Source organism: Saccopteryx leptura, chromosome 9, assembly GCF_036850995.1.
Source record: "Saccopteryx leptura isolate mSacLep1 chromosome 9, mSacLep1_pri_phased_curated, whole genome shotgun sequence".
Lineage (NCBI taxonomy): Eukaryota > Metazoa > Chordata > Mammalia > Chiroptera > Emballonuridae > Saccopteryx > Saccopteryx leptura.
In genome coordinates, this window is record NC_089511.1 from 232232 (window position 1) to 259393 (window position 27162).

At 49.2% G+C, this 27162-nt stretch overlaps 1 protein-coding gene across 1 annotated transcript; it reads right to left on the reverse strand.

Annotated features, from left to right (window-relative positions):
• Positions 1-94: 94 nt before the first annotated feature.
• On the reverse strand, positions 95-24677 carry GAS8 (growth arrest specific 8). The gene is made up of 11 exons (XM_066350040.1): positions 24615-24677; positions 14422-14505; positions 11157-11354; positions 10320-10526; positions 7634-7688; positions 6850-7055; positions 6206-6373; positions 5808-5894; positions 3863-4072; positions 1656-1721; positions 95-439 (listed from the first exon to the last, which is right to left on the reverse strand). The coding sequence occupies exons 1-11, from the start codon at positions 24615-24617 to the stop codon at positions 290-292; spliced, it is 1434 nt and encodes a 477-aa protein (XP_066206137.1). The 5' UTR covers positions 24618-24677; the 3' UTR covers positions 95-289.
• Positions 24678-27162: the final 2485 nt, after the last annotated feature.

Below are 27162 nucleotides of genomic sequence, written 5' to 3' on the forward strand. Positions count from 1 at the left end.
TGCTGTGGTCACTGGGCAGAGCCTGCTGGTGCTGCCTGGGCCGGGGTGGGGTGGAGGGGCAGCAGGCAGGGAGGAAGCAGACTCATCAGCCTGAGCCGGTGGGGAGCAGGCACTAGGGAGGGAGGGAACAGGGAGGGAGCAGACGCTGGTTCTGCCACAGTCGTGCAACAGGACTCACAGCAAATGTGAAAAGCCTTCATTTGCTGACCCAACACATCCAAAAAACACACACCTGCTGTCCATGGTGTATAAAAGGGGGTGTCACGCGGGGAGGAGTCCCAGGCAGGGACTACGTTGGCGTGCTCACGAGTCCCGCAGGGCCCTGGCCCAGGGTCTGCCCCACCACAGCTGTTTCCAGGGGCTTGAAGCCCACGTTGTCCAGGGGGATCCCAAAGGCTAGGAGCTTTGCCTCGTAGGTGTGCAGCAAGTCATTGTGGGCCTGCGGGGACAAAGCAGTGTCAGGAGGGGGCAGGGGTTGCCCCTAGGCCAAGGCAACACCAAGGCTGACCCTCAGGCCACCCAGCTCCCTGGGGGGCAGGAGGGTGTGGAGAGTGCCGGTGACCCCCCACCCATCCCAGAAGAGCTCGGGTCTGGGCAAGGTGCTGCCAGGGCCCACAGGCATGGTTCGTGCTCCCTCCTCTAGAAAATGGAAGTTTTTAAAAGGCTGAATTTCATTGGATGGCTGTAAGGGTTTGAGGTGATGCATGAGAGATGCTTCGAGCCTCTCTTGACTCAGAACAAAAGCTCCACAGGGCACATTATCCTCACCATCAAAAGAAGGGTGTCAGAGCTTGGAGTTGAGTGGGGGTGAACTGAGGCCGAGCTCCAGAGAGAATTAGAGATTGGCCTGGCTTTTACCCTTCACCAGGGTTCGGGCCTCCTGACTGTCAGATACAACTTATGGAAATCCTCCCAAGAGCTGCACAGACCAGTAGCTGGCCCCAACTCTGAGTACAAGTATCAGGGTGCCAGGGAACTGAGGGAAGGGTCCAGATGGGCAGGCGAAACTGGTCAGGGCAACGGGAGGGCCAAGGGAAGGCCAAGAACCAGCAGGTGGCATCCACCCTATAGAAATATGCATGTCTGAGTCACTCGTGGGGCAGCTGCTCTTGGTAAATGTGTCTGCAGCCCCCAGGCAAAGCCCAGAGAGCGCTGTGGGCAGTACCACAGAGCCAGGGCCACTGGGAACAGGTCCCAGGCCTCTCAGTCTTGTGAGAAACACACCACCAGGCTAAAGGGTCTCTGCCCCTCACAACTACAGGAGGCTGTGGTGCCAATGTGTGTTTTTGGCATAAGAAGGGCCTGTAGCCTTCATCAGACTTACCAAGGAATCAGAACAGGTTAGACCTATAACTGTCCCCTGCCTGGAGGACAGTGGGCCTTGTGTGTGGGGGGCACAGGAGGCCCCTCCTATTGCCCAAGAGGCCAGGCCAACATCATGATAGGAGAGTGAGGGTCAGACAGGAAGACAGGAAGAGTTGCTGGACAAGACAAGCCACTGTCCTTTACCAAGGGACAATGGGCAGGCCCTGTGAGGAGCACCAGGGCGGGACATGCCCCAGGCCACACGCAGCCAGCCTCGGGCTCTCGGTCCCAGGTAGGGATCTCGTGTCCTGGGTGGGGTGCAGCTCTGAAGAGGATGGGACTCCTCATACCTTGCAGACCCGCGCCAGCTCGTACTGTAGGTCCTTGATGGCACTGTTCTTTGATTCCAGGACGTCCTGAGAAAGAAGACGTGAGTATGAGACTTGTCTTTGGATGGAGGCAGATGGGGCAGCTGGAGGTCTGGGGTCCAGGGGCTCTCGCAGGGACCAGAGATGTCCAGGAAATAGTGGCCTGGCCCCATCAACATGTATGCCACACGGGGAGCAGGCTGTGTGGGAAGCTCCCCCAGAGAGAAAGGGGGAGGGAGGTGCTGAGAAGTTAGAGGGGCACGCCTGGCGAGTTCTGAGGAACTAACCAGGAAAGGCAACAGCTGACTCACACCCACCCTGGCCCACGGCACAGCTGCAGTGAGAGACCTTCATGGGCAGGTCAGTTTCGGCCCTGCTGGCCCAGACAAGGCCCCTCCTGTGTGCCTGCACTGCCCCAGCCCTTGACAACCAGCCTGTCCCAGATGACTCAGTCCCAGGGCACTGCGGCCCACTGAGCCAGGACGTGGGCACAGGCTCACCTCTGCCTCCCCAACCCCTCCTCCATCAGCGTCAAGTCCATCTTGCCTCACTCGGCCTTTCCTCCAGGTCCCTGTGGGCTTACAGTCCAGTCAACCCTGCCCAGAACCTTCCATGGTCTCCTGTCGGTGCCAAACTGGGGGAGCCACTGACAGCTTTAGAATCTCCCCCATCCCACCCAGCTGCAGGCCTCAGGTGCAGACTGGGTGAGGGGCACACAGCCTGCAGCACTTTAAAATACGGATGTGGTGACCGACAGGTTCATCCTCTGAGCCTGGCGGCAGTGTGACCAGACAGCTCACATTCAGCTGCACTGCATGTCGAGAGTCACCTTAAAAATGCTGCCTGGGGGGACCTGGGTCCGATTCCCGGCCAGGGCACATAGGAGAAGCGCCCATTTGCTTCTCCACCCCCCCCTCCTTCCTCTCTGTCTCTCTCTTCCCCTCCCACAGCCAAGGCTCCATTAGAGCAAAGATGGCCCGGGCGCTGGGGATGGCTCCTTGGCCTCTGCCCCAGGCACTAGAGTGGCTCTGGTCGCGGCAGAGCGATGCCCCGGATGGGCAGAGCATCGCCCCCAGGTGGGCGTGCCGAGTGGATCCCGGTCGGGCGCATGCGGGAGTCTGTCTGACTGTCTCTCCCCATTTCCAGCTTCAGAAAAATAAAAAAATTTAAAAAATGCTGCCTGTGTCACTTCTCAGAATAAAACACCTGCACACAGACGCTGACCTGGGTCTGTTTCTCTGAGAGGATCCCGTCCAGCTTGGAGGGGTCTATCTCTGGGACAGGCCTCTGGATGGGGACACAGAGGACAACTGTACACCCATGTCTGTCTCCCAGGTCCCCATGGCCACCTCGGGCCTGACAGTGGGGTCTGAGCCCCAGCCACACTCCCCTGGCAGCACCGAGACTCCCCGTCCTATTATCACCTGTTCTGTCTGTGAAACCCACCCCAAGATCAGGTCCAGGGAGGAGAGAGACAAGGCCCACCTCCAGGTGAGAGAGGACCTGCTGGGTCAAAGACAGCAGCAATCACTGTCCTGAGGCCTAAGCTAACCCTGCTGGCCTATGGGCAGCAAGGCCTCATCTGCCTTCATCTGCCTGGTCTGCTCCTGTCCCCATACCCAGGACAGTCCCAGCAGGGGAGCACCATGAATAACAGGACTCGGGTGAACAAATGCTCCAGCCTCTGCCCAGATAGAATTCCCTCTGGGAAGCGCCCCCCGCCCCAGTGCCCACTGCAGAGGCCCACCCCTGGCCTAACTACCCACGGCCAAAGCAGCACATCTTGGTTTCCCGGGTGGGACTTAACTTAGCGGCTTCGCAGGAATCTCGGCTGTCACCCAGGCCTGTGTCTGGGTCAACCACCAGAGGCCCAAGGAGCTCAGCCCAGAAGTTTAAGAATGGTTGGGACCCAGGGCCTGACCAGCCAAGCTCAACCCATCCCGGCAGTGGGTGCAGGACTCGCAGGTGCAGAGAGGAAGGAGAGAGAGGGGAGACTGAGATGAGAGCACGACCTGTGAGGGTGTGGGGAGTCCCTCCCCAGGGCTGGCCGAGAGTCTCCACTGGGATGACAGAGGCTGGACATGCTTGGGGTCTCCCCATGCAGCAAGGGACCCCCACCAGAGCCCAGGCCACCTGTGGGGGCAGGAGCACGGCGCCACGGGCTACCCCCAGAGCTCGCCTGCACCTACCTCCAGCTTGCGGGACACCAGGGTCAGGGCTGTGGGGTCCAGGTTGGAGGCGCCCAGCACCTCGTTGAGCTGCAGCTCTTTTTTCTCCACGGCAGCGCTGAGCGCCTGCAGCTTGCGCTCCAGGACCAGGTTCTTGAAGCCTGTCTTCTGCTGCACTTCCAGGATGGCCGCCGTGAACTTCCCATAGAGCTCGTCCCGCTCACGCTGCACCTGAATGGACGTTGCCTAGACCATCTCGCTGGCAAGGAGTCCTCCCGCTTCTGCCCATGGCCAAAGCCCACTCTCGCTGTGCCGTCTACACAGGGCCCCCACGGCCAGGGGAGCCTGTGTTGTCTACACTGCCTGCACCCCCACTCTGCAACAGAATTAAAGGTGCGCAGTTGTCCACACCAGAGAAGGCAGGAGGAAACATCTCTAGGAAGGTGTCTCAAGAAGCAAGAGGCCACCTGGTCCTAACTGGACAGGCCACACAAAGGGTGGGCAGCCTTGCCCTAGGTTTGGGCAATGAGCTCGGGACACATGTCCCAGATTGTCCCACATGAAATTCAGGGCACCCAACTCTAGCAAGCAGTGTTTGGAGGTGGGGGGCTTGTGGGGTACCTGTTCTGTCAGCCCCAGATCCTAGCACCCCACATGCTATCATGTGCCCCACAAACAGCCGGTCTGGAGCACAGCCCTGGAGCCAACTGCCTGTCAATCAACAAAAGTGTTTTTCCATCTAAGCCTGCTACTTTTATTTTATATATTTTTATTTTTTTAAAGACTTTATTTATTCATTTTAGAGAGGAGAAAAGGAGGAGAGAGAGAGAGAGAGAAGAGGGGAGGAGCAGGAAGCATCAACTCCCATATGTGCCTTGACCAGGTAATCCCAGGGTTTTGAACCAGCGACCTCAGCATTCCAGGTTGACACTTTATCCACTGCGCCACCACAGGTCAGGCTAAGCCTGCTACTTTTAACTGTGCACTATAAGAAACTAAGACTGTGGAAATGTAAAACGTGAACACTCCTTAACCCCGCCTCCAGGGGCCACCATGCCAACATCTGGTGACTCCTTGCCTCGGGCTGCCCTTAGCCTGCAGGCCCCTCTGAGGTTTCTACAAGACATTGCAGACCTGACAGGCTCCTGGGTATTCCTGCAGTCGGTGGGATGAAACCCGCCCACAGTGTTCCTACACTAATCACAGCTCACAAAGGTGGAAATACTCTGCACCAGACAGAGTATTTGAACACTGCAAGGAGAGCCTCTCAAACTGGCTGGAAAGCTCAGAAAAGGAGACGTCTCTACCAATCACATCAGCCAAGTCTGGAAATCCTGAGAGCTGCTGCTGGAGGGAAGTGGACCCGTGGGCACTTTGGGTGAGATTATCACTAAGAACAGCCCGTGGGCAGACTACGGGAAATCTGGAGGCGAACCTTCCAGCCCAGGAATTCCACTGCCAGGAACTGACCAGACCCGGGAACTGGCTGCGTGAATACCAGCACTCGCCAGGGCGCGTGGGGCACCATCAGACGCTGCAGTGTAGGGGCAATCTGGGGGCTGCTCGACACACAAGGCAGAAGCGCCACGTTTAAGGCAGAAGTCACACCCACACTAGACACCAGGACAAGTCTGCAAGGAGACTCGGAAGCCGTTAGGACTTGTGAGGACCACACTGAGCAGCAGGGGGACCCTCTCATTTTTACTTACAGACTCAGGATACTGTGACTTCTTTACAATGTTGCATAACAGTTTAGTACTAGACACACGTATGTAGAGGAAAAGACGCTCACTGAAGGGCTAGGCTCTCTACGTGTTTCAGAACAGAGCCCGAGGGGACAGGCGAACAATCTGCTCTCTACCAGGGACCCGCTCTCTCTGTGTGAAGCCCAGGTTTCTGCGGGAGCTGCACAGAACGGGCAGCGGGCAGCAGGGCCTCCGGGCCCCCTCGGCTGCAGGATGCTCACCTGGAGGAACCGCTGCTCCAGCACCTCGTGTTCCCACCTCAGGCTCTCAAGCTCTTTCTCAGTGACTTTCAAACGTGCCTTTGTGCACTGGAGAGAAATGAGGGGTGGGGGACAGAAGGCACTCAGGATTCAGGCATCCACACCATGCAGGCTCCTGGGAAGGGGGCAAGTCCAAAAACAGCTGCCAGAAAGAATTGGCTCAAAGACACAAGAGGCTCAGCCCTGGGGCAGGCTGGTGGGCACACTTGTCTCCCAGGACAAGCAGCAACCCTACCTTCCCCCAGGTCTCCAGTCACAGAGGAGAGACCAGACCCTCCTGCCTGAGGGCCAAGCCCTGCACCAGTCCCTTCCCTGCCGAGCCTGGAGGAACCGTGGAGGAGCCGCAGGCGGACGCTCACCACCAGGATATGCTTGTCCTTCTCGTGGTCAGCCAGCTTCTTCTGCATCTCGCTCATCTCCTCCCGGGCCTTCTGCAGCGGGTCCGCCAGGCGCCGGTTCTGTGCAGACAGCTCCAGCATCTCCTTCTCAAGGTGCTCCTCCTTCTTCCGCATGTCCTCCATCTGCTCCTGTGGGCACAAGGCGGTGCACGGGACTCGGCGGGCGGCACCAGACCAGGCCGCAAGCTCACCTGCCCAGAGCCAGGTCCTGCTGCGGCAGGATAGGCACGTGCCCGCCTCAACCTGTTTTAGGTACAGACACACACTATTTTGCAAAATTTTACCTTACTCTGAATTTTCTTGGAATACAATTTCCATGAGATTATGCTTTGTTCAGATGCCCCAAAGGGCAGTCTCCATTGTGGAAACTCCATCCCCACCAGCTCTGGGTGACAATGACACCTGCCTGTGCTGCCATGCTAGGCTCCTAACGGGGTCCAGCCTGAGCCGGTACCCTGCAGAACACACACTGACCCATCAATCCCCAGTCCTACTTCAGGGCATCAGCCTGTTTTCAGGCACAGAGAGGTCACGTTACCCGTGGATTTCAGTCCAGGACAATGAGGGGCGTCGTCAGGAATATCTTTGTACTGGGGGGTGCGCACCTTGAGGGAGTTGATGAGGGCCAGGTTGTTGAGGGTGATGTCGTTGTAGTAGTTCTTCATGTCCGTGAAGGCCTCCTCGTGCTGCCCCATCAGCGTGCTGATCTGCCCGTTCTTCCTCTCCTCCACCTCATGGATCTCCGTCTTCCTCCGCAGGTCGAGTTCGTCCCTGAGCATCTTCATCTTCTTCTCATACTTGGCCTCGATTTCTGAAAGGCAGCAGCACACACAGCAGCTGCGCACAGGGCAGCTGGCGGGACCAAGGCCGCCTGCCTCTGAGCGACAGGGTGGCGGAGGGCCTCCTGCTGATGCTCAGAGGACACATGGCCTGACGCCGCCTCTGCTGTCCTCTGCCTGTGGCAGCCACTGACACTCAACCCCTGCAGGAAGCTCCCAACAGCTGAGCGTCAGCAGATCCCAATGGTCACTAGCCATGATCCAAGTGACCATCCAGTTACGGCATGGAGCTTGTTTCTAAACTGGACAGACCTCACAGACCAGGAGCCATGGGGAGGACTATTCTAAGAATGCTGCCCACGAGACGAGACAAGTACCCCCTAACCTAGTCACCAACTTGTGCCAAGTAGGTGAGCAGGTGGTAACCACAGCCACCCCAACTGACATGGGAAGAGCTTATTCTGGGATTCTGAGTGGTCCATCAGCCTTGAAAACAACCTAATTCTCTCTTGGCATACCTGGGCTGCTTGGACCTGTCAATCATCCCTGTGATAAGCTCTGAGATAAGTTACTTCCTGATGGGAAGACTCTGGCAGGCAGGGAGACTGACCTCGCACTTGCCTCTCAAGGTCGGTCCGCATCCTGGTGATCTCCTCAGTGTGTTTCTGCAAAGGTGGAAGCAGGCGTTACCGGATGACAGAGAGCAGCTCCTGGGCCTGCCCCTCACAGACCGTGCTCCGAATAGCTTTCACATTCATAACTCCCTTCACTCAGCTAAAGTCAGCTCTGAGCTTGAGAAAATGTCAACAGACATTCCAAGCACTGACCACAACTGGCCCCTTGCCTGGCCAACCTGCAGGAGAGCCATGCCACATCTATAGACCCATCTGTGGGCTCCAGGTGCCTGCTCACTTACTCTGTCACTTAGAGCAACATTAAAAATTATTGCAGCCCTGCCCTGGCTGGTTTGCTCAGTGGTAGAGCGTCAGCCCGGAGTGTGGAGGTCCTGGGTTCAATTCCCAGCCAAGGCACACAGGAGAAGCACCCATCTGCTTCTCCACCCTTCCCCCTCTGCTTTCTCTCTATCTCTCTCTTCCCTTCCCACAGCCAAGGCTCCACTGGAGCAAAGTTGGCCCTGGGCGTTGAGGATGGCTCCATGGCCTCCATCTCAGGCACTAGAATGGCTCCAGTTGCAATGGAGCAACACTCCAGATGGGCAGAGCATCGCCCCCTGGTGGGCATGCTGGGTGGATCCCAGTCAGGCACATGCAGGAGTCTGTCTCTCTATCTCCCCACTTCTCTCACTTCAGAAAAATACAGGAAAAAACAAACAAACATACTGCAGCCCTGGCTGGGGAGCTTTTCCAGTCAGAGTGTTATCCCGACACAGCAAGGTTGTGGGTTTAATCCCCAATCAGGGCACATGTTAAGATCAGACAATGAATGAATAAATAAATGGAACAACAAATCAATGTTTCTCTCTCCCCCTACCCTTCTCTCTCTAAAATCAACTATTAAAAAAATATTTTTAATTAAAAAATATTCCAGGAAAACATTTTCTGAACAGGTGGTGGCGCAGTAGATAGAGCATTGGCCTGGGACACAGAAGATCCAGGTTTGAAACCCCAAGGTCACTGGCTTGAGCTCAGGCTCATCTGGTTTGAGCGCGGGCTCACTCGCTTGAGCATGGGATCATAGACATGACCCCATGGTCAGTGGCTTGAGTTCAAGGTCGCTATCTTGGGGAAGGGGTCACTGGCTTGACTGTAGCCCCCCCCCATCAAGGCACATATAAGAAAGCAATCAATGAACAACTAAAGTGCCACAACAAAGAATTGATGCTTCTCACCTCTCTCCCTTCCTGTCTGTCCATTCCTATCCGTCCCTCTGTCTCTCTCACTAAAAAAATTTAAAATAAGAAATATTCCATAGATGCTTATTACATAAAAATCATGAATAGAAATCTTAATTTAAAAAAATTGATTGATTTGAGAGAGAGAGGAAGGGAAAGAGAGAGAGAGACAGGAGCATTTGTCTGTTCTTGCGTGCCCTGACTGGGGGATGTATAAGCAACCTCAGTGCTTCGGGACAATACCTTAACCAACCGAGCTATCCAGCCAGGGTTAATTTTTTTTATAGCAGTATTTTTACACAAAAGGGAGCTATGACCACATAACTAACCCCATGCTGGCCATGGGAAAGCAGACAGCCTCACGTCACTAATTCATTGGAAACCAGCCTGTGGTACGCCTGTCAGACCATCCTGGAAAGTCCAAAGCTTCAGCACCCTCAGACTCCGCTGCAAACTCTACAATTTTACAGCATTTTCTTCCAGATCCAGTCAAGGCTGGACTGCCTGCACTTGAGACAATGTGTTGACAAAATCTCAACCTGCATCCTGGAAGAACCTTTGAAAACCAGTCAGACACACCCTCCCTCTGCCCAAATCCTCCACAGGCCACTGGATTCAGCCAGGGTCAAACCCCATGCCCCTCAAGACTTCCAAACCAATGAGCTCTGACCGACTTACTCCTCCAGCCTTCAACTGGCTCATCCTCTCTCTCCTCCTGCCCTGGTCCCCCCAGCCTGGCTCAGCCCCTACCACCTTTGCCCAAATGTCACCTTCTCAGTGGGCATTCCCAGAACTCCCTGTAGAAAAGTGCAGCCCACTCTCATCCCCAGAAGCCCCCTTCCCCACTCTGCCCTTCCTTACAGACCAGTGATGGATCTGACATGTTATTTTGTTTTCTTTGTTATGTGCAGTGTCTCCTTTGTAGACCAGCAGCCACACGTGGAAAGGCGTTTTGTCAGTCCTCCCCAGAGATATGAGCCTGACACCTTATGGGTACTCAACAAACAAATTTCCACCTCCACCTGGAATGCCCCAGCAGTTCCCTCAGAATGAACCAAAAAGTCTCCCAAGTCAGCCAGGTGTGCATGAGCCCAGCTCACCAGACAAACTGCCATGGCCGCCTGTGTACCGTGCACTAGACACTTGAATGGTGTGTTTCCAAATGCACCTGACAAACAGCCTGGGAGAGCAGCTGGGTGTCCGGCGTTGGCAGCATGTGTGGGGGAAGCCTGAGCTGGAGTTTCCTCCTGTCATTCTATTGCTCAAGTCGAAGACAGAATTCTGCACTTGGCCCCCAAAGTGAGTCTGCTTAGCTGCATGCTTTTTAAAAAACATTTTTAAATTATTAATAATTGCCAAAGTGCAGTTTTTCAACAACAGTGTGAACCCCCAGCTGCTGCTGACTGCTCGGGAGGGCGAGCCCGGCACCCGCTGCTGCACGCACCAGCCGCAGGTTCTTCACCACCACCTCGCTGGCCAGCTCCTGCTCCTTGAGCTCCACCTTCAGCGCCCGCACGTCCTTGCGCAGCGAGCCCTCCTGGGTGCGGTGCTCCTTCTGCGCCAGCTTCATGGCCACGGTGCCCTCGGCCTTCATCTCTGTCAGGTGGTTCTGGTGCTCATACAGCAGGTGCTTCACCTTCTGCTTGTAGACCTGCAGGCAGGAGAAATGCCACCTGCTCACCTGCACACGCATGCTCACCTGCATGACATACACTCCTAAACACACATGTTCACCTGCACGCATATAATGGTTTATTAAAACCATACCTTGGCCCTGGCCGGTTGGCTCAGTGGTAGAGCAACAGCCTGGCATGCAGGAGTCCCGGGTTCGATTCCCGGCCAGGGCACACAGGAGAAGCGCCCATCTGCTTCTCCACCCCTCCCCCTCTCCTTCCTCTCTGTCTCTCTCTTCTCCTCCCGCAGCCAAGGCTCCAATGGAGCAAAGTTGGCCCGGGCGCTGAGGATGGCTCTGTGGCCTCCACCTCAGGTGCTAGAATGGTTCCAGTCGCAATGGAGCAACACCCCAGATGGGCAGAGCATCGCCCCCTGGTGGGCATGCCGGGTGGATCCTGGTCGGGCACATGTGGGAGTCTGACTGCCTCCTGTTTCCAACTTCAGAAAAATACAAAATAAATAAATAAAATAAAACCATACCTTCAGGTTCCCAGTGTAAAGGACACAAACAAAGGGCTATGACCCCTAAGCCAGAAGAATAAATGCCCCACCTTGTCCAACATCTCAGCAGTGACCCCAGAGGGGCAGGCAGGCCGGCTTTGCTCACCTTGATCTCCACCTGGTGCCTCTCCTCAGCCTCCTCCATCTCCCGGTCCTTGTTCCGCAGCTCGGCCTTCTTCTCCTCCAGCTGCCGCCGCGAGATCTCCCAGAAGGTGTGGATCTTGTCCCGCTCCAGCTGGAAGTAGTTGCGCTCCTCTCGCTCGCGGTCCAGCTCCTCCCGGATGCGGGCGATGTGCTCCTCCACCTGCAGGCAGAGCAGAGCCAGCCTGAGTTTGCGAGGAGCTCGGTTGGGCCCGCCCCCTGAGGGGAATGTGGGAGGAGAAGGGCAGAGAGAGGAGAGAGAACGTGCATCTAAAAATGCACTCGAGCTGAAAATAAGGAGTCAAAGCACAGGGCCGGGGGCCTCAGGGCAAGGGTATGTTCAGTCACAGCACAAACCACTGATTTTGGCCAGTAATCATAAAACAACTTTATATTTTCATCCATTTCTCAGAATTTATACTGAGGAAATTTCTCAAAAGAACACAAGAGCTTTCTCCTCAAAAATATTAAACACACCATTTTTTTTTAAAGCGTATTTATTTTATTTTTTATTATTATTATTTTTTTTACAGAGGCAGAGATAGACAGGGACAGACAGACAGGAACTGAGAGAGATGAGAAGCATCAATCATCAGTTTCTCGTTGCGCGTTGCGACTTCTTAGTTGTTCATTGATTGCTCTCTCACATGTGCCTTGACCGTGGGCCTTCAGCAGACCGAGTAACCCCCTGCTGGAGCCAGGGACCTTGGGTCCAAGCTGGTGAGCTCTTTGCTCAAGCCAGATGAGCCCGCGCTCAAGCTGGTGAGCTCGGGGTCTCGAACCTGGGTCCTTCCGCATCCCAGTCCGACGCTCCATCCACTGCGCCACCACCCGGTCAGGCAAACACACCATTATTAAAACAAAAAAAATTAAAAAGAAAATGATCTAAGGTGATTTTAAATACCAATATGGCTGAAAATGAGATAATATGGCCCAGCCAGACCAAGCAGTGGCGCAGTGGATAGAGCACTGGCCTGAGACACAGAGGACCCAGTTTTGAAACCCCGAGGTCTCCAGCTTGAGCGTAGGCTCACCAGCCTGAGCATGGGGTCACTGGCTTGAGCATGCAAACATAGACATAATCCCATGGTTACTGGCTTGAGCCCAAAGGTCACTGGCTTGAAGCACAGGGTTGCTGGCTTAAGCAAGAGGTCAGTGGCTCAGCTGGAGCCCCTCCCCCCCCATCAAGGCACATATGAGAAAGCAATCAATGAACAACTAAAATGCCTCAACTATGAGTTGATGCTTTTCATCTCTCTCCCTTCTTGTCTGTCTTCCCTGTCTCTCTCTCGCGCGTGCTAAAAAAAAAAAAGAGAGAGAGTGAGAACAGGTTCCCAGGATCTTCTGAGCACACCTCAGACCACTGACTGTGCCACTTTCCTCTGCTGACCACTACTCCCCAGAGAGCCACAGTGTGAACCTGGGCTCGATGGCCCCCTGTTAGGGAGACGCACACCCCAGCATCTAACTATGGTCTCTGCAGATGACATCTTCATGTCACTAAACTTTTGTGTCACTCCAATAGTCTAAACCAGGCTCCTATCCACTATAACTATCTCAAGTGAGTAGATTTTGCCATCACCCAATATATACATTTCTTATAAACATGCAGATTTCTAGATTCTCTTTTAAAAAACAGAAAACAGCCTGACCAGGCGGTGTAGAGTGTTAGCCTGAGATGCTGAAGACCCAGATTCAAAACCCAAGATCGCTGGCTTGAGGGAGGACTCACCAGCTTGAGCATGGGATCATAGACATGACTCCATGGTCAATGGCTTGAACGCAAAGGTTGAGGGCTTGACGCCCAAGGACACTGGCTTGAGTCCAAGGTCACTGGCTTGAGCAAGGGATCACTCGTTCTGCTGAAGCCCCCCGGTCAAGGCACATAAGAGAAAGCAATCAGTGAACAACTAAGGTGTCGCAACAAAGAACTGATGCTTCTCGTCTCTCTCCTTTCTTGTCTGTCTGTCCCTGTCTCTCTTGCATGCTAAAACAAACAAACAAACAAAAAAAAAACCCCACAGAAAACAGCCCTGGAGCCTGAAGCTCACAGGGTAACCATCCAGAGAATTGACTGCAGCTGTCCTGTAACGCATGCCCACCTAGACCCTGGCGCTTCCGAGGCTCCATGCCTCTGCAGACTGACCACTGCATGTCAGCACTGTCTCCATAGGGAACAGAGGTAAGAAACAGCTCAACTGCTGAGACAATGCAGTGTGCAGCCCAGTGATCTCTCCAAAACACAAACTGGACCCCACCCTCTACTTAAACTGCTAATGGTTTCCCTGCATATACAGATAAGTCCTCACTTAACATCCTCCGTAGGTTCTGCCCCTTTAAGAGATTCCACATGTTACTACTGCTGGGTAACTGACACAAAGGAGAGTTAAGTTCCTCCCTGTCTCATCAGCCTTGTAACAAAATGTCATTCAAAGACCTGCTGTAAAATAAAGCTGCTCATCACCATCTTTCAAGGGTCCTCCTGCACCATCCAATCAATTTCAGCTCACCTGACTCAGTGACTGGTTACTCTACTCAGTATTTAGTCTTTTATCTTAAAACCATCGCCCAAAAAGTAAGTGTTACTGACAGTAACACCAGTGGACGCAAAGCCCTCAGGTCCATGGCAAACGCGTACGGGCAGTCTCAGAGACACAGAGCAGGCACAGGCACCAGCTCGCTCCCATCATGCGCCATGTGCTGCAGTTTTCAAGAGGCCCTGCTCTCTAGCCCTTACCTTCCTCAACACAGCAGGGACAAGTGGCCTAAAATAACTCCTCATGTTTACTGGTAAGTGAAACAGACAAGCATGCTCTATGAGCATGTAGTATGGCAACAGCTCCACCGCACCAGGAGCAGAACAGGGTGAGACTGAAAGGAAATACGGAAAATTAAAAATAGATTTTATATAGAAATAAAACATTTCCTTCCAAATTCCTACCACCCTATAAAACAGTTCTTCAATATCTACCTTTACAAAATAAGAAAGACAACATGCACTGTCCTTGAGAGCTTCTGAGCTGATGGGGATTATGGAGAGGGAGAGGGAGATGATGATTCGGACGGAACCACAGGGGCCAGGCTGAGAGAAACGAGCACAGACTAGAGGGCAGGACAAGGTGCACTGGTCTGACTGGACCCTGAAGACAAACGGCCAGAAATAAGGTAGGACAGCACCCACCCCCCTTCCCCACCAGAACTAGGCCGAGGCACAGGGCCAGCCCGCTCACCTGCTCCTTGCTCATGTCCTCCGGAGCAAGCCCGTCCACAACTGGAGTGCCTTTGCCTTTGCCTTTGCCTTTCTTTTTGGGTGCCTGTGGTTAAAGAAGAGACGCCTGGATCAGGAAGGGAGACTGTGTAATAGCTTTGCTTTTGGGCTGGTTCCCTCTGGGGTCATTGGATGAGAAGTGCCCGTTCCAGAACCTCCGTCTCCTGGTCACACTCATGGCCCCTCATGGGCCCCATTTGCAGCACGTTCCTCGACCCTATGGCACCCTTAACCATACTCACACACTCTGCTCACACCTTTAGAGGAGCAAGGAGAAATCTTCCTTTTCAGAAGAGAACATTTTCTCACTCAGAAAGGGAGAGGAACTCAACCAAATCTACTCCTTGATACATGGCAGAGACCGCCTGGTCAAGTGTTACCATGTTGGCTGTTTGGTAACCACCAGAGAAACCTACAAGAAACTGTTCAGTGGGTGTTACAGAAAATGCCTCCATAGCAACGACCAGAGGGTGATATAAAGCTCTCTTCCTCCAGATACAAAACTCCTTCACAGCCTGGTCAGAGGCAGTTACAGCAGAGGTGCCATGTGGTGCTCTGCAGGTGGTTCACCACAGGGAGCTGCTCTTGTGCCATGCCCCTTTTCCCCAACTTTGACAAATGAAACTTCCTCCCCACTCCCTTCCCCAGCAGCACTGAAGCACACACTAAATTTCCAAATCCTTATGCTCTGCCCTCACTTCTCTCAACTGTCTGTGGCCCACACTTGTGTGTGTCTGCATGTTTCTGGAACATTTTTAAATGTTTTGTTTATTGATTATGGAGGGAGGATGGGAGAGAGAGAAACATAGATCTGTTCCTGTATGTACACTGAGGATCGAACCCAAAACTTTTGTGCATGGGGACTACGCACTCACCAAACTAACAAGCTATCTGGCCAGGGCTCTCTGTAACATTACATGTTGGTATGTTGTCGGGAGCCGATCCACAACTGCTGGCTGACAAGGTCACAGCAGGAGAAGACCCACAACTGCTGGCTGACAAGGTCACAGCAGAAGAAGATCAAAAACTGCTGATTGACAAAGTCACAGCAGAGAAGACCAATGGCTGCGGGGTGACAAAGTCACTGCAGTGAAGACCAATGGCTGTGGGGTGACAAAGTCACTGCAAAAGGAAAGGCACGATACTTCCCCCTTTGATTTTTTTAATTAATCTGGCCTTATATCCCCCCTTTTTCTGGGTGTGTGCTATTATTTGTGGCACAGGGATAATAGTACCGTACTTTCCCTGTAGATTTGTAGTAATTTCTTTGGAAATGAGACAGAGGGTGTGAGTTCCACAGAAAAGCCTGTAAGCCCCTTGAACTGGGCTCATAGACATAAGAGGCTGGCTATGATATCCCTCGTAAAGGGTTAAGTTTGTAGGAGAATTCCTTCTTAATCATGTTAAAAAGAATAGTTTGTGACTTGTGAATGGTTAGGAGGCAGTGGCTGTGCACAGAGCACCCTGAGGCCTTCACTTAACATTTTTTCCTCCCTAGCCTTTTCATGTGATAAAGTAGAGAAACATTCCTTTCTTCCTGCTTCTTTGATCTGCAAATAGTGGTATGTTCTGAGAAGAATAGAGGTAGAACTTAACTAGTGTTTAAATATAATAAATAAGTAATATTTGACTAGACAATAGTATCTTAGGTAAGGTATAATAGAATGGCCCATTGTGTGGCCTAGGATGAGAGCATAGTCAGCAAGAAAAGAATGTTTTACTAAGAGAATTGTTTTTTGACTAAAGGCAATTGCTAGGCTTTCTCAATGAGATGTTCTCATGAGATTTAAAAATGTAGGGAAATCCATGGAATGTCTTGTGTTGCTGCTGGGCTATCTTGCAAGTGCACTCTGCATATCTTTGGATGAAACCTATTCTTGATGTTATGTTAATTTCTATAGAGGCAAGCCTTTTAGAACTAATACTCTAAAAGCTTTTACTGATGTTGTTATCGCTATTCAAGTTATTTTGTATTTTGAATGATTTGCTACCTGACTTGTGACTCATAGATGTAAATAAACTGTTATCCGGAAACATGAAAACATAGTGAAACAAAAGTAATAATTAACACCATGTGATTGTAACTCGGTGTGCGTGTATAAAAAGGGAGCTATACTAGCATTTGGTAGAGATGCCTGGCAGTAAATGCTAACCGGAGAATAAAGAGAAAGAAAAGAATTCGGCTCTCTCACTCGATTTCGCCGACGCCGTCTCTTCCTGTGGGACCCCTGGATCCCCCCCGGGGCTGGACCCCGGCATTTGGCGCCCGAACAGGGACCTACAGGTAATCCCCCCTCGTTGTCTCGGGACGGCTAGGACTCCACTCAGGGTGCTGCAGACCCCCCTGTAAGAAAGACAGGGTGAGGATAGGTGGAGAATTTCAGAACTTAAGATTTTGAGAAGTCATGGGCCATACTGAGTCTAAAGAAAGAAGACTCTTTATGAAAGTTATTAAGTATACACTTTCCCAAAAAGGAGTTAAGGTCTCCTCTAAACAAGTAGCTCGTTTTATGAAATTCGTACAAAAATGTTCTCCATGGTTTCCAGATGAGGGAACGCTTGATTTCGAGAAATGGGTTCAAGTTGGAGAAGATTTAAAACTTTATTATGAGCTACACGGACCAGAAAAGGTCCCAGTTGATACATTTGCTTTATGGAGCTTGATTAAAGATGCCTTAAATCCAGAACATGAGATGCATAAACTTTCTAAGGCAACTGCTCCTCCAAAAGAAGAGACTCCGTTAATTAGAAGTAAAAGGCAGTCTCAAGATAGTACAAATCATGCTATGGCCTCTTTAAAATTAAGTAAACATCAGAATGATAGTGAAAATCATTTATCTCCAAAAGATGAGGCTGAATTAGAAAATGAGGCAGCTAAATATAATAGGGATAATGAGGATTGGAAGTCAAAAACAGTCTTGCCCATATTATATCCCTCCAAGACTGACAAAAAGGATGAAAATAAGGCTATTAAAATGTCTTTGCCTCTACCAGTACAATCACCAGATGTTAATGAAAAGAAAAAATCATCAGGGTTAACAGGGTTGCAGAAGGCAATTCAAGCTTCTTGCGACCAAGGGGAAACTGATTTGGCATTATGTTTCCCTGTGGCTGTGGCTGGTGAATTTGATGAGGAGGATCCTACATGGGAGCCGCTTTCTTATAAATTATTGAAAGAGTTGAAAATGGCTTGCAGTCAATATGGACCCACCTCTCCTTATACTATGTCTTTGATGGAAACAGTTTCTCATAATTGGATGACTCCTTATGATTGGGAACAAGTGGCTAAAGCTTGTTTATCTGGAGGAAATTATCTCCTTTGGAGAGCTGAATATGAGGAGCAAGCTAAACAGCAGGCAGTTGGGAATCGGAGGACTCATAATCCTGTAATTGGAGGAATGATTGCGGGAGAGGGAGAGTTTGCTGATGTTAGTGAACAGTTAAAACTTTCTAAACCAGCTTTGATACAAGTGAATAATTGTGCTATATCAGCTTGGAGAAAGTTGCCAGCTTCGTCTGGTGGAGATGTTACTGTGGTAGGAGTAAAACAGAAAGGTGATGAACCTTGTGGGGAGTTTGTTGCTCAGTTGATTCAAGCAGTGAGAGGAGTTGTTTCGGATGAGGCGGCAGGAGATATTATAATTAAACAGTTGGCTTATGAAGATGCTGATTCCACTTGCCAGGCCATGTTGCGGTCAGTGAGGAGAGAAGGAATGATAGGGAATTTCATCAAAGCCTGTCAGGATGTAAATCCTGCTTTTGTTCAGGGAGTAACTATTGCTGCAGCTTTAAAAGGAGAAATGTATCCTCAATTTATTAAGACTATGTATCAAGGAAAAATGCCTTCTGTCAATGAAGCTTCCTCTAAGGGAAGTCTTACTTGCTTTACTTGTAATCAAACGGGCCACTTTAGCCGACAATGCCCTAACAAGAGTGGGCAAGCAAGCCCAGGAGTGCAAGGGACAGCTCCCATAATTAATAATGCTAATAATAATGTCCCATTGCCTAAGACTTTGTGTCCACGCTGTCAGGAAGGATATCATTGGGCAAAGCTGTGCCATTCTAAATTTCACAAAAACGGACAGCCGTTAGGACCAAATTTAGGAATAGAATGGCAGCGCCCACATAATTCAAATCTGACAAGTAATCAAAGTAGCAATCAGGGAAACTGGCAAGGGGGCCAGCCTCAGGCCCCGATAACAATTGGGGCCAGCCTGAATCCATTTGTCAACTCCGGTCTGTCTCAGACCCCACTCGGGCCTCCCCCGTGGCTCCATGCAAAATATGAGAAACAAGCCTCTTGTGGGGGTTGAAATGGAGGGATTTCAGCTGCCGGTTGTACCAGCTATTAGAATTTAAGAATGATTAGAGACTGAGATGAGTTTTAAAGTTGTGTTATTATCTGATTTTCTTTAGTAAATAGAAGGACTTAAGAGTTTGGAAAAATTACAGTTTTTTCTGTTCTCCTCTATCTCTCAACTCATTTTATTTCTTTCCTATTCTATGCCTGAAAAGAGGGCAAAGGAAACACCTGTTTGGATATGACTAAACAGAATCTCATAAACGGCCGTTCTTGAAACTTTTCAAGAGAGAGTTCTGTTTAGTTTCTATTCAATATGTTCCAATCAAAACTGCCCTGTGTAAAAATCAAGCAGGCCATATTCTGATCTCTAAAATCCCGGGTTTCTCTCTAATTTGTCTGGTTTGTCTACTTTGTTTAATTCTTGTTTGTGTTTGGTCTTTGTTTAATGTTGTCTAAATGTAATTTTTTAAGTTTTTGCATGCAAAAATTGAATATGCCGGCTCTAATATTATAAAAATATCATCCCTACAAATTTATAATTTTAATTGAAACAAGTAAAGCGCGCTCATTTAAATTTAAATAGCATGACTAAACCGCTTCAAGCTTCAGGCTGCTTGCTGCCACTGCAAAGCATGAAGCAGAGTAGGTTTGCCTAACAAAGTTGTAGATTTTTTTAATATAGAAAAATAATGAAAGCCACACTAGAATTTTCCAGCTTTAACGTATTCTTTAAATTGCCTGTTAATTAATGAAGTAGAAATGTTTTTATAAATATAGAAAACTCGTATACTGGAACCACTGCAAATCTTCTTTATCATGCTTCTTACTTTAAAAAATTTCTTTTAAATGCTGATATACAGAAGTATTCAACAGCTGAGAGACGCTGGAGTCCTACAGGAAATGCTGAACCTGTTTCTTCTGCAAACTTTTACCCTCTTTTGTTTAATCCAGCTAATAACATTGTTTTGTCTTTTTAGAAATAGCTCCAAATATATGGAAATGATTTATATAGATGAATAAGAACCCTTAAACCCCTCACCAGTTGCAGTGCCTCATGGCTACAGTGTAATTGTTATAGATTTACAAGATTGCTTTTTTACTATACCTTTAGCTATACAGGATTGTCGAAGATTTGTATCTAGTCTGCCATCAGAAAATTTTAAACAACCTTATGAGAAATATCAGTGGAAGGTATTGCCCCAGGGAATGAAAAACAGTCCTATGCTTTGTCAAAAATTTGTGAATCGAAATTCAAATTGCTTTCAGTAATTTTACAGGGCAGGTTTTATTTCATCTTCCTGCTCGCCCACTGCTGCAATTTCTAAAAAGACAATCAGTAATTTATCCCACTAAGACTTCTAGAAATCTGCTGCCCCCTCCCAGCCAGAAGGAGACTCCTGTGCCACCCGCATCACCAGTGACTTTCCAGCAAAGGCCATCAAGAAACTCTCTGTATAATCCTGTTACTCGAGTAATGCAGCGATTGTCACTACAGAAAGCTAGACGACCTCGCTATCGTGGCCAACGGAAGGCTCGCTCTACTCGAACTGTCAACCCACCAACCTGGAACCAGTTGAAGGCATTGACTGTGAGGGCTGATTTAATTTGTCATCGACAAAACATACATCGTAACCCTGCTAATATGTTTATTGCTGTGCTAGCTATACTTTCAATTCAGGTACTTAATGTTAAAGCTATTGGACAAAACAAATCTTTTTGGGCTTATATTCCAAATCCACCATTAGTTAAGCCTGTTACTTGGGGAGGAGATGATATACCTGTGTTTAATAATCATACTAAGTTTTTGGGAGGATCATGTAGTTCTTTTATTATGCATAAAACTAATTCAAATTTCTCATTTCATGGGAAAACGGATAAGGTACCTATATGTTTTATGTTTAATAATACTCACAAGATTTCTGGGTGTTTTCCTACTACACTTAAGACTATTTTGACTGACTCTCCTAAAAGTAATAAACCTGGACACCCAACAAGAGACTTATGGTCTCTCACAATTTTAATGCCTGGAGGCCCTGACACCCATGAGTATAATCCTGTTACATTGCCTCCTAAGGGATTTCACCCATGTGAACTTTATCCTCCAAAAAAGGCAACTCAAGAACCTTACTGGTGGTCTGTAGAGAATAGATTTGGTTTTCCCCCATGGCAAGAATGTGCATATTACAATTATATGAATTATACTGCATATGCTGTTAATTTCACTGTACAAGATTGGTCTAGTCCTTATTCTGAATATGATTATAGAAAATTAGTGCAGAAAATGAAAGACGATTACAGTTGGTCAGATAAATATAATCCTTTAAATAAAATCGTCACACGTTGGCAGTCTGCTGGATGGATACCTGCACAGCTGACTTATCAGGATGAATTAACCACTAGGTATCAAACAAAGCTTTGGCAGCTAATTGCAGCTGCTGCACCAGCATATTTGGTTGGGCCTTACCCTTATCCTGCTCAGAATATTTTTGTTCAGGCTTGTGTACCGGCTCCTTATGTACTCTTGATTGCTACAATAGACAGTAATCTTTCTGTTAGTACTTATAATTCTATATTTAGCATTTCCTGCTCTCGCTGTGTTTTAACAAACTGTCTATCTTATGACACCAAAGCTCAAGTTATGTTTATTTTGCGGCAGCCACCTTATGTGATGTTACCTGTTAGTCTGTCTCAGCCTTGGTATGATGACCCAGGGTTGCATGCACTACAGGCTGCTTCTGAAGCGCTTACTCACCATCGAGAAAAGCGATTTGTTGCCGAATTGATTTTGGGAATTACTGCTCTTATTGCTATTATAGGATCTGTAGCTGCTTCCACCACTGCTTTAGCTCAATCAGTTCACACTGCAAATCATGTGGATAGTTTATCTCGTAATATATCTCTTGCATTAGCAGTACAGGAGACTATAGATAGAAAGTTAGAATTGAAAGTGAATGCTTTAGAGGAGGCTTTTATTCACATATGTAATGAGTTGTTAGCTATGAAAGCTAGAATGACTCTTAGATGCCATGCAGGATTCAGGTGGATATGTGTGACTCCTTTAGAATACAATCAGTCTATCATAGCATGGAATAATGTACAGAATCATTTGTTAGGTGTATGGAATAATAGTGATATTAGTTTAGATTTGAAGGAATTACATCAGCAGATACAAAACTTAGGACATTCAGGCTCTTTAGTCTCTGCCTCAGAAGTAGCTGATCAATTTGTTGAAAACATTAAAAGTATGTTTTCTATGCATGGCCTGACCTCTCTGGCTACTGATATAGGCATAATAATAGCTGTGGCAATTATCACTCTTCTTGTCCTTCCAGTCATGTTCCGACTCTTAAACAGCAATCTCAGAGAAACAACGGTGAAAATACAAAAGCTTTATTTAAATAATAAAAAAGGGGGAGATGTCGGGAGCCGATCCACAACTGCTGGCTGACAAGGTCACAGCAGGAGAAGACCCACAACTGCTGGCTGACAAGGTCACAGCAGAAGAAGATCAAAAACTGCTGATTGACAAAGTCACAGCAGAGAAGACCAATGGCTGCGGGGTGACAAAGTCACTGCAGTGAAGACCAATGGCTGTGGGGTGACAAAGTCACTGCAAAAGGAAAGGCACGATACTTCCCCCTTTGATTTTTTTAATTAATCTGGCCTTATATCCCCCCTTTTTCTGGGTGTGTGCTATTATTTGTGGCACAGGGATAATAGTACCGTACTTTCCCTGTAGATTTGTAGTAATTTCTTTGGAAATGAGACAGAGGGTGTGAGTTCCACAGAAAAGCCTGTAAGCCCCTTGAACTGGGCTCATAGACATAAGAGGCTGGCTATGATATCCCTCGTAAAGGGTTAAGTTTGTAGGAGAATTCCTTCTTAATCATGTTAAAAAGAATAGTTTGTGACTTGTGAATGGTTAGGAGGCAGTGGCTGTGCACAGAGCACCCTGAGGCCTTCACTTAACATTTTTTCCTCCCTAGCCTTTTCATGTGATAAGTAGAGAAACATTCCTTTCTTCCTGCTTCTTTGATCTGCAAATAGTGGTATGTTCTGAGAAGAATAGAGGTAGAACTTAACTAGTGTTTAAATATAATAAATAAGTAATATTTGACTAGACAATAGTATCTTAGGTAAGGTATAGTAGAATGGCCCATTGTGTGGCCTAGGATGAGAGCATAGTCAGCAAGAAAAGAATGTTTTACTAAGAGAATTGTTTTTTGACTAAAGGCAATTGCTAGGCTTTCTCAATGAGATGTTCTCATGAGATTTAAAAATGTAGGGAAATCCATGGAATGTCTTGTGTTGCTGCTGGGCTATCTTGCAAGTGCACTCTGCATATCTTTGGATGAAACCTATTCTTGATGTTATGTTAATTTCTATAGAGGCAAGCCTTTTAGAACTAATACTCTAAAAGCTTTTACTGATGTTGTTATCGCTATTCAAGTTATTTTGTATTTTGAATGATTTGCTACCTGACTTGTTACTCATAGATGTAAATAAACTGTTATCCGGAAACATGAAAACATAGTGAAACAAAAGTAATAATTAACACCATGTGATTGTAACTCGGTGTGCGTGTATAAAAAGGGAGCTATACTAGCATTTGGTAGAGATGCCTGGCAGTAAATGCTAACCGGAGAATAAAGAGAAAGAAAAGAATTCGGCTCTCTCACTCGATTTCGCCGACGCCGTCTCTTCCTGTGGGACCCCTGGATCCCCCCCGGGGCTGGACCCCGGCAGTATGTCTCTAACATTTTTATGATTACCAAAAAAAAATCAGTCACCCTATTAAAATTAATAAAAATTTATTTATAAAAAAAATCATGTGGAAATCTTAGAAAATAGAGAGAAGCAAAAAGAAAAAAAGAATTAATCACCCTAACCCCACAAGCTAGTAATAGGTAAAAATATTTTGGTGGCCTTTTTCCAGTTGATATTCAAAGACCCATCCACTGAAATCTTCACTCCTAATGTACTAATCCCTCTAGTCCAAAATGGCCCGTTTTCAGAGGTCCCTGCCACAGAGCGTCTGAGACAGTCACAGCCAACTGCAGGGGCTGACCAGACAGTCACAGCCAACTGCAGGGGCTGACCAGACAGTCACAGCCAACTGCAGGGGCTGACCAGACAGTCACAGCCAACTGCAGGGGCTGACCACAGAGGATCCTCCCCACCAGCTGATGCACCTGCCTGGAAGCTGAGTACTGACAACTCCCATATTAGGGGTGCAGGGAGGACAGCTGAGGGCCCTATTACAAGAGAGAGACAGGGGTAAAGGGATGGGGGGGGGGGGACTGACTGCTCAGAACCAGCAGTCCTGTACCGCAGTCTACCCTGGGCGCCCATCGGCACAGGACCTTCTGCCCGGGACCCCTTAGTGTAGACCCCCAGCCACCGTGGCATGCCCTAGGACTAGGTTCTCCATCGGAGACTGTAGGTTCAAGGGTGTCCCCTGCACCCCTCTCTCCTGCATGGGGACCCGGTGTGCCCCAGGCCCCTCAGAGACCCCAAGGCTCTGATGGACTGAGCCTTCCATTCCAGGTAGGGCACCCAGTTCATTCAAGCTGTCTTCCGGACACATCGGACCTGGGCCCTGGGACGGGGAGCGGCCAGTGGGGAGGTGCTAAGGCCACCCCTGTGAGCACAGGACCCTGGAGAGCCCAGATCTCTCGGCTACAAGTGCCTGCGGATCCAGGACCCGTGGAGCCCTGGGCTCTCCCTACCCACGAGTCTATCCCCACGGGAGCACCATGTTCTCCGTTCCAGGAACCCAGAGCTCCAAGTCACCCGTCCTGGGGTCTCTGCGCGCAGGGCCGGCGCGGCGGCCACACCCGCAATGTCCTCACCATGGCTGCAGCCGTCCGGACCCCACCGCCACCCACGGACGAAAGCGCCCGCCTGGCCGAGGCTGCGCCGTTTCCTAGCAACCGTTGGGCGGTCCCGCGCGAAATATCGAGAAAACTCGCGAGACTGGAGACTCAGCCGCCGCACCAGACCCTGGCAACGGCGGAAGCGCGTTCCAAGCGACGCGCACTGCGCCCAGTCCGGCGTTGAGCAGGTTAGCTAGGTCTTGCCTGCAGCATCAAACGCACTTTTGATCTCCCCGACACTCCCGAAACGCGTTTTGTTGCGGGATGTGCATGTATATCGCCGGCCTCCCCCACTGTTCCGTCTACTTCTTACCTACAGTGCTTAGAACTGAATATATAGCAAGTGCTCAGTCAAGATGCCTTCAATGAAGGAGGGAGGGGGAAGGGAGAAATGATCTAATTTAGATTCAAATTTGGGCTGAGACTCTGGCTCCGAGCCGGACCCCACCCGGCCCACCTTTGAAGATTCCTCCCATGCTGGTCTGGTAAGGATGGAAGATAGCCAGGTTTCCACAAACCATCAGAAGCAAACAAACCTAAGAAAGCTCCAAAGTTTTTAAATCAGCAAGTGACCCCTTCCCAGAAGTAAACTGGTCTGCCTGAAGAGGACTCCTCTGTGGCCTCATTCTCATGGTGAGGAAAAACTAGGGACCTCTGCTCTAGGATTCCAGGCAGGCAGAAAAAAAAAATGAGTTATCAGATTCTTTTCCTAACCATCTTAAAATTTCCAAAGTGAATTTCTGATCCCTACTATTACACTATTACCTGCTTGTATTACTGTGTCACCTGGAAGGCTGAGTATTTGTCATCAGTACGTGCCCATCTTTACACACCATTTATGGTCTTTTTTTCTACACCCTAACGTCTTCCTAACTAGTAGTTTTTACATCTGTTTGGGGATGAAGAGTCCATAATCTTCTCCCCCTGGAGAGGTGCACTAGGGACAGAGTGTGAGTCATGCAGAAAGGCTTGGATGTTTCTGTCCCACCCAGGGAGGAGTGTGCTGTACTCACTAGCTGGGCTTCACACATACACCCAGTGGCAGGGCTCTGAGACCCACAGTGATGAGCCTGAAGGGCTTCCTGTTTGCCCTGCCAACCCCTGATTGTTCTTGGGCTGGAGCAGCCAGTAGAAAGGGCTGTATTGACCTAGCTTGCACAGAGCTGTGATTTATTTATAGCAGGCCCTGAAGCCTTTGTGAGGTCTGGTCCTGCCATTGTGCCTGGGCAGTCAAGGCCTCTGTGCCAGACACCACTGGCCTGATAGGAGCCTCCTCCCACAAGGCGAGGCCCCCTAGAGGGAGTTTGGCAGGCAAGACAGTGCAGCTGGGTAACACAGCGGGGTAATTATTATTTAACACTTACTTTGCAGACCCAATATGCAAGTTGCCTCATGCTGATTGGTTCTTCTTCTAGAAGTCTGGCTCAAAGTCCTGAATTAAATAAATGCATTAACAATAATTCTTTTCAGCAAAAAAGGGCAAGAATAGGAGGATAACCAGACAGCGTGTTCATTTGTCCAAACCAAAAGTTTTACTTTGTTCCTCAGCATGGATCACAGAGATGAATATAGTTCATGGAGCCCCGGGTTCCCAACAAGGCCCACAGCGACCTATGCTTTTCATATTGAATTTGATTTCAGGTTGGTAGAAAAGAGCCTTTTCTTCACATGTGAGGCTTAAGACACTTTAATTCAGCATCATGCTGTGCAACTCAGAAACCCAGATAAAGGGCATCTGAGGTGTTCTATTTATTTATTTATTTATTTATTTACTAAAAACCAGTGCAGATGTTAATAATACAAACCACTTACTGGTCTCATCTAATGTTCGCTCTTCCTAACACACACTTACTTGGTTGGACAGGAAAACTGCTTCAGGCCACTGCATCAGCTGAGAGAAGTCCTAGATGTTTGGATAACGGAGTGCTTCAGAAGACTGCATTCTCCCTTAGAAATAAGCAGTGGAGTATTTACCTTTGAGAGGATATAATGTCTATAAGATTTGCTTCAAGATAATCCAGCATTGGAGGGAGGCATTTGAGAATAAAGAAACAAAGATCAGCTGTGAGCTGGTAGTTATTGAATCCGGGTGATGTTATTCTCTCTACTTTGGTTTGAAAATGTTCTTAATAAAAAGTTAAATATTGCCCTGCCCAGATAGCTTGGTTTCTTAAAACATCAGCGTGATGTACAGAGGTTGCTGGTTCAGTCCCCAGGCAGGGCACATGCAGGAACAGATTGATATTTCTCTTTTCTTTTCTTTCCTCTCTCTCTCTAAAGTCAATAATTTTTTTTTTTGTATTTTTCTGAAGTTGGAAACAGGGAGGCAGTCAGACAGACTCCCTCATGTGCCCCACCAGGATCCACCCGGCATGCCCACCAGGGGGTGATGCTCTGCCCATCTGGGGCGCTGCTCTGCCGCAACCAGGGCCTGAGGCAGAGGCCATGGAGCCATCCTCAGCGCCCGGGCCAACCTTGCTCCAATGGAGCCTTGGCTGCGGGAGGGGAAGAGAGAGACAGAGAG